At 35.9% G+C, this 8,090-nt stretch overlaps 2 protein-coding genes across 2 annotated transcripts in view; both read right to left on the reverse strand.

The window, feature by feature from the left end:
* On the reverse strand, window positions 2,924-3,559 carry LOC104792426 (glutathione S-transferase T3-like). Its single transcript, XM_019246401.1, has one exon. It carries the CDS (start codon window positions 3,557-3,559, stop codon window positions 2,924-2,926), a length of 636 nt encoding a protein of 211 aa, XP_019101946.1.
* Window positions 6,353-8,090, reverse strand: part of LOC104792425 (polyadenylation and cleavage factor homolog 4-like) — a 7,064-nt gene continuing 5,326 nt past the window's right edge. Inside the window, exons 7-8 of the mRNA XM_019246951.1 lie at window positions 6,750-7,526; window positions 6,353-6,617 (exon numbers count right to left, since the gene is read on the reverse strand). Of these exons, the coding sequence (XP_019102496.1) occupies window positions 6,603-6,617; window positions 6,750-7,526 (792 nt within the window). The 3' untranslated portion in view covers window positions 6,353-6,602. The remainder of the gene's footprint in view (window positions 6,618-6,749; window positions 7,527-8,090) is intronic.

Raw genomic sequence — 8,090 nt, forward strand, 5'->3', positions numbered from 1 at the left:
GGGGGGGGGGGGGGGGGGGGGGGGAGAGAAATAAGATAAGCTTAACGACAAGAGATCAAGAGATATGAAATTTTAGATATTTTCTTGTACCATGTTCTTTGCATTATGCCTAATCTATCGACGTGTATGAATTTTAAATCTCTTTTGCTTTGCTATTTGATTTTCTTTACTTATTTTGTCAAAAAAGAATAGTCCAATTTTGTTTAATGTGATACTAGTTAGTAATTATGGTAGAGTTTATTGGCTTCACATGGATTGTCTCATGTGCTTTATATATTTTGATTTTTGTTGTGTAATTTCTTACAAATCTTGTTGAGATGATTGTTTTATAATGTCAAACGTGGAGTTTCTGACATATTTTAAACTGAGTCTCATTTATTGGATTAAGGTGAGTTTTCACTTAAAATCAAACTGCAATTGAAAAATTCACTCATAAGGTCGTTAAAGAACGAGCGTCGTTATATAAACCCAAGGAACGGATCATATATAGATTAGCTCTTTCAATCTGATGTATTTTAAATACATTGCCGCTGCTTCTACGGTTAAATCGTTAATTTATATACGTAACAATAGTATAATCCAAAGAAACAAAATAAAAAATAGCTTGTTCCAAACTTACAAACAAACAAAAGCAAATTAAATAATAGTTTGACCTGATCATTTATATACAGCATTGGTTGTTGTAACAAGATGTGTGCGTTTGGTATTTTATACTACTCGTTAATGTAAGGAAAATACAAAATAGTATTCCAAGTGACATCTTCGAAAGTATGATTAAATTATGCAGTCGTGCGAAATATAGAACACGAGGGAGAAGGAAAAGACTTAATCGTCGTCACTGATAAAGTCTAAGTTCACGCAAAAAAATCTTAGTTTTTTAACATAAGAGAAACTACATAACTACTATAATGAAAGAAAAAGGAGTCCATTCATTTGGTTTCTCGGGAGAAGAATATAGAAGACACAAGAAACGAAACATGAGCAAATGACATCTTCTTGGATTTGGATTTCTCAAAGTGTTATAAAATTTTGAGAAATGGCATCATGAGAGTCATCAAAGACGCATGAAAACGGACCGAGTCTTTATTTTATTTTACTCTTAAAACACACAACTGGATAATAATAAGCTCATTAAAGGGTCAATCATCTTACCTACAACAACATCAACAACAATAATAATTAAAATCTGCTTTTCCACAATTTATAGTTATTCAAAGACATGGTTGATGTGGCAACTGAGTTGAGCAACACATATTTGGAAGTCTTATCCCGTTCAGAGGAACTTTTTCATGGTCGGAAAACTTCGGTCGATCGGGATAATGGGTATATTTTCCCTTAATACTTTCATTACAAAGTAATTGACTTAGGAAAAAGTTGATTAGATAAATAAATTGTAAATGAGCAAAGGTTTAGATTTGTCAACGAACACTCTTGAAGAGAATTACATTCGAGAAAGCAGGCTACCGAATCTGATATTATGTCATATGTAAATACCACTTTTGCATGTTGATGTTGTCCTTTGTCTTGGTCAAACATTGACCATTTCCGTTGGTAACAATAACAAACGATTAAACCACAATTGACGTTCTCAAACGTTTGCATATACCAAAAAAAACAAACCCTTAGCTTATCCTTAACAAGTATGACAAGAAAATAAAAAAGGAGGCCTGTCCGATTCCACATTAACTTTGATTGCTCTTGTTCACGTGAAAATTGAGTTTTCCAAAAAGGACGGAACAGCGAAGCAACAGAGAGAGCTTCCTGTGCTTTTCTATCTTCCCACTTACACTAAATTAGGGCATCTTTTCTTTATAGGGGAACACTTATGGGTGTTTTTAGAGTAAAAATATTATGAAAATAATGTAATATCATTAGTTTAGATATTTTGTTAAGAAGTTAGTTATTGGGAGAACATGTTTAAGATAATAAAATTTAATAATATAATAATTTTTAAACATATTACAATTTTAAAAAACTTTAAAAAATTACATTTAAATTGCAAACTTAAATTTTTTTTACTAAAATTCAAAATACAATACCAAATTGAAATGAAACAAAAAAACATTGAAAAAAAAAAAAACCAAACATTACTTAATTAATTAAAGTACAAAAACATTTTATTTAATTAATACATTGTTTAATGTCCAAATTTATTCTATATATTCTCAATCAAATCCTACTTTAATTTGTGATGTGCTTGTCTATCACGAATTATTGTATGACCATCACCTAAACCTTCAAGATTTGAAGGCATATTTACTGAAAACGTAAGATCCGGAGTAGTTCCGGTTCCATCTTCTTGTTGGAATTCTTGTTCGTCATAGAGTGTGTATGAATCTCGTTCATCTTCAACAATCATATTATGGAGTATGAGACATGCTCTCATAATATATGCAATTTTACCATTTGACCATAAAAGAGATGGATTTTTAATCATGGCGAATCTAGATTGCAGGACTCCAAATGCACGCTCAACATCTTTTCGTGCACCTTCTTGACGTTCTGCAAACAAACGATGTTTCGAGTGTTGTGGTTGTGGGATGGATTTAACAAATGTCGCCCATTCGGGGTAAATACCATCCTTCAGATAGTAAGCCAAATTATACTCACTTCCGTTGACATAGTATGTAACTTCGGGAGCTCGACCGTAAATAATGTCATTAAATACTGGTGATTGATCAAGAACATTTAAATCGTTACAAGTACCTGGAGATCCAAAAAATGCGTGCCATATCCAGAGATCTTGTGAAGCTACCGCCACCAAAACAATTGTTGGTTTACCGGTGCCTCGTGAATACATTCCTTTCCAAGCGGTTGGGCAATTTTTCCACTTCCAATGCATATAGTTGATGCTTCCAACCATCCCGGGAAAACCTCGCTGTTCTCCATAAAAGAGTAGCCTTTGAAGATCATCTGTTGTGGGTCAGCGTAGGTATTCAGTGCCAAACAAGTCAACTATTCCGACGATGAAATGTTCCAAACATTTACGAGCAGTTGTTTCAGCAAGACGTATATATTCGTCAACCGAGTCCGACCCAGCCTCCTCCTCCTCTTCGGAACTATAGTCTAATGGGCTGTTTATACCATAGTCGTATTCAGAGTCCATGCCACTAGCTTTCTCACTCTCTGCCTCTGCAAAGGCTCCACAAAACCTGCTCACATCCTTACTGATTTTTTGCCATCTTTGTCTACAATGGTCAGGGAGCCTAGGCTCAGCACCACCACGTACATGACTACTTGTTCCATAATAATCTCCTATACGGATCCAAAAGGACCCTGACTTTTGGCCATTCCCAACTATTGCATCCTTCGATGTGTTTAACCATCCACTTATTAGGACTAAGTCATCTTGTGTGGACCATATTCTTCTCTCCCTACGCTGTTCTGCTGTCTCTTCTGATTGACTAGGAGGTTGACTCGGCTGTGAACTAGTTTGTGAACTAAAAACAGGGATTTGAGAGGTCCCAATGTTTACATTGGGAGCAAAGCTGTCATATGAGAAGTTAAGAAGGCTAAAGTAGGACTGAGACTGACTGTTAGGAGTATTGTTTGATTCCATAGCAATGAGAATTAAACAAGGAAGAAGCTGAGGTTTCTGATAGGTTAAGAAAGAAGCAAATAAGATGGATGATAGAAGAGAAGTATCTCGTATGAGAGATTGAGTATTTGGGTCGGTTGTAATATAGAGAAGTTAAGAAGATCATTAATTCAAAAGTTTGGTGTTGTTAGAGACTTTTAATTCTAAATAACCATTACCTACTTCAGTCAAATCAGAAGTAAATAAAGTTCATTGAGTTTTTTTATATGTAAACCAATACATTCATATTATTCATTACCTATTTGTTAAAGCATTCATATTATAAAGTTTTAAAAGTTTTAAAAGTTTCAAACCTTTCATAGATATCAGTTTTTAAAGTTTTACGACAACTCAAACCTAAAAACAAAAACTACAATCACAACTTAATACGAGAACATGACCAGACGGTAAAAGGTTAGATGCTGAGACATACAAAGCAAAACTAAGTGACACTAAATTCACAACAACTCAATTACAAGAAATAAACCTGCTCACATCCGAGACCATCACAAAACAATTCTGAGAAACTCACTACACAATCAAACAACCTAGTGACTTACCTTTTAGTTTAGAGCAATGCAGGTTTGTTGATGGTTATCCGATTTAATTTGCCCTGGTTACCACACCTACAAGCATCAGAAGCAAAGCAAAATCAATTAAAGTTCATCAGTGTTAAGGTTGATTTCAAATACAACATACAACACTCGGAATTCAGTCATACATCCTGGAAGCTCACTAAAATCCTATATTGATTAATCAAAACCGTTAATTGACAGATAAGACAAACCCTATACCATGTTACTAAACCCAAACCTAATTCACAGATTTCAATTTTACCCTAAATCGATGAAACATCGAAGAAACAATGACTGACAAAGGAAACGACGGGACTACCTTGTCTATATCGTCGGAGATGAGATTTGCCAAACAAAGGAGACGAGGAGACAAAGGCTCAGGAAGAAGATTTCGACTTCGCCTTCAAATCGCCGGAGATATGAATCGACAAAACAATAGAATTTAAACGGATTTGTCGGAAAACCTATGCAGAGATCGATTTGTACATGGAAGAGCCCTCGATTTTGGCCAGAATACTAACTTTAGTCGGCGAAGATGGTGACTAGATACGATTTCGAGAAGAAGCTTTCGCCGTCTTGGACATCACCTAAACCTAGATACGATTTCGAGAAGAAGGAGAAATGAAAATTTTTATCCTTTGCAAAATATATCAACCAATGACGTACTGCCACGTCTTAATAGAACTGGGCTTAAATCAGTTCTAATTCAAGACCAAAAATAATGTTCTAAACCCACTGTTTAATATTTTTCTGATTTAATTGGGTTTAGAACAGGGTGGGTGTTCTCCCGTTAAAGATGGCGTTACAAACTCTAATTTAACTCTCACAACTTATCCATTTCTCTCTCCCTCTCTCTATCCAATAAATGTTAGGGTTTATTGCAACCACACCCACTTTGGGTTCAATTTGTTGCACCCACACCAACTTTACAAACTTGCTATACTTTCTTAAGTTTGTTGCTTAGGTGTCATTATTAGTTGGACAATTTTGCCCCTCTCCTCTTTCTCTTCTTATTTTCTCTATTTTTCTCTTTTTTGTTATTAACACTTTAAATGACTATCATAAAACAAATTTTCTATTTATTTATATACAATATGTTTTTTTTTGAACAACCATATACAATATGTTATGATTATATATTTTCTACATTCTAAGATACATTTTGCTATATTTTTGATAAATTTTTAGATTATAAAGTATCCATTTGTCGTTGAACATTTGTTCAATGATAAGTGGATAGTCAATTGCAGTATTGTTAATAGATAGTTACTTGTGTTTATTCATACAAAATAGAAGTAATACACATCAATTCAGGTGACTATGACAACGTGTCCATATGGAAACATATGGGGTTATAGTGCAATTTATGGATACGATATTTGTCCATATGGATAACTATTTGTGGATACATTATTTGTCAAACTTATCCAAATGAATAACTATTTGTGGATACAATATAAGTAATGAATAACACTCACACAACAAAACTCAAACTTTTTCCCAGATCGAACTAAAACAAATTCAATATTAAAAAGTTCACAAGACCACAATTAATCAGTAAAATCACAAAATCACAATAAAACCAAGAAAACCGAGATCAAATTTCATATAATCTAAAGTGTTAAGGAAAAAGATCTAAAGATTTCACATTTTATAGATTTCCACCATTGTAGGAATGGTTTTTGAAAACTTTAGAAAATGAATGTGAGAGAAAGAGAGAAACATAATAAGCTTTTCTCTTTCAATGGATGAGCAAAAACAAAACAAGGAAGAAGATGTATTGTTTGGTTAAATAATTGTGAGAGAGAGATAGAGAAAGAGAAAAAAAATAGAAGAGGTTAGAAGGAATGAGGGGTAATATGTAATTAAACTTAAGAAAAGTAGGTGTGAGTGTTAATACTTTTTGAGAAAGTGGGTATGGGTGCAAAATTCTCTAAATGTTAATTTGCTCTTTTCCCCAATCTGCAAGCAAGTAAAGGGGGGCTTACGATAAAAGGTAACTTCAATTCTATGAGGATTCACATGATAACCACAGCTACACTCAAAATGAGAGATATGATGAGTGATGACACAAATATTTTAAAACAGAAATAGTAATTGCAAAGGTACATATATGGTCATGGGTTTGCTTTGGATGTTCAGGATACGTTACCCTGACCTGTGTGTTTCTTAATCATATTCTTTTGTGACACACAAAAGAAAGGCGTAGAATATGGGAATTTGCAATTGCAATATTTGGGAATGCCTCTTTGCTCTTTTTGTTTTCGTATACGGTGAAAAAAAAGAGAGACAAATAAGAAAATAAAATAAAAATACTGCACATCTTTTTTCCTTAACTCAAAAGGTTGACACTTTCTACAAAACTAGCATCCCGAGGAACCCAGAAGAAACACAAACCTGTTCCCTCTGTGAAGCTACTGCTTCCTCCAGCACAGGTGTTCATATGGAGGCTACTCGACAATTTCCTAGCAGAGTGGAACCAAACATGAAACGAACACGTAAAGGTGAATTCATGCAGGATTAAATAACAAAGTTTGAGATCAGAGAACCCTAGAATGACAGAAAGATAAAGATTGAGTAGAGCTACAAGTTTGTACCTGCTTGATTGCATTTCCAACTTCCAAGCTCTGCAATGAACTCGTGGTCAAACAACGCGCATGGACGATAGGACCACTGGCCTCACTGTTGGCTGGAGAATCGGTCAGGTACGAAGCTCCCTTGAACATCCATTGAGCCGTTTCGTGACTGAAATAATCCTCAAACACTTCTCCACATAATATACATGCGCATTGGGTCTCATCAGCAGCTACTGCTGGAGTATCCTCAATAGCACTCTCAGGTTCACTTAGAATTTCCTCATATTCAGGTTCTAACTCTCCAGATTTTGCTGCTATCCAGTCATCAACCTTTGGAAACCAAACCCTACATTTACTGTTTGTGCCACTGAGTTCGAGCTTCTTCTTTTCATGCAGCTCCAGGTGCCTATCAAGTTCTTCCTTTTCTTTAAGGCGAATGCCGCAGGAGGTGCAGAGATGTGGAATGTCATCAAAGAGACTACTAATGACCAAGGGGTGAACTTCGCGGATTTTGTCTGCCCTAAACTTCAATCCTATGAGGTCTTCGGGTTCATTTTTTGTTGTTTCAGATGGTGCAACTAACTCTTTTACCTTTGGGGCAGTAGATGGCCCCTTTTTCACCGAAACGGATGGCTGAGCATCTGATGGAACCACAGATACAGACATAGAGCTATTGGTGGAATGATCAGGACTATGGTCCTGCGTTATGGAAGGAGGCGATGGCAGCTCTGTCTTTGAAGCAGATATCAAACCCTTTGAAACTAATGAGCTTAAGAGGCATGAAAGAGGATCTGCGGCCTTACTATTCTCTTTGGCCTTACTATTCTCTTCTGACGTTTGTACCGATGTGATGCCAGCAAGAGACGCTGCACATGAGACAAGTGGTGCAGAGGATTGTTCAACTTTTAAACGAGCTAATAAATTGTCATCAGCCACTGGAATTGGTAAAGTCTTTGGCTTAGTGGCTGCAGAGAGGGCGGCTAGTACCCCTGGGTTAACCTCATTCTGAGAACTCTCCTTGAGCGCACCACATGTTGAATTAATAGAAAGGATTCCACTCTTCATGACAGCTTCCAGCAAATCACTCATGTTGGATTGTCCTGTAGCTTGAGAGGCAATAGAAAGGTCTGACGCATTTGCAGTTGCTGACTTAGAGTCAAATATTCCCACTTGAGATGCATCAGGTAGTTCACGCATAATTGCGTTTTTAAACTGACTACTTGAAGATGGGAGCCGTACAGAGTCATCCCTGGGGACATTCTGAGATTTTGCTGGAAACCGGGAAGCCCTTGGATCACGTTGAGGAAGGGAGTGAGCTCTTCTAACATCTTGCTTGGTCACATTCTGTTTAGAAGTTGAATC

Source organism: Camelina sativa, chromosome 6 (assembly GCF_000633955.1).
Source record: "Camelina sativa cultivar DH55 chromosome 6, Cs, whole genome shotgun sequence".
Lineage (NCBI taxonomy): Eukaryota > Viridiplantae > Streptophyta > Magnoliopsida > Brassicales > Brassicaceae > Camelina > Camelina sativa.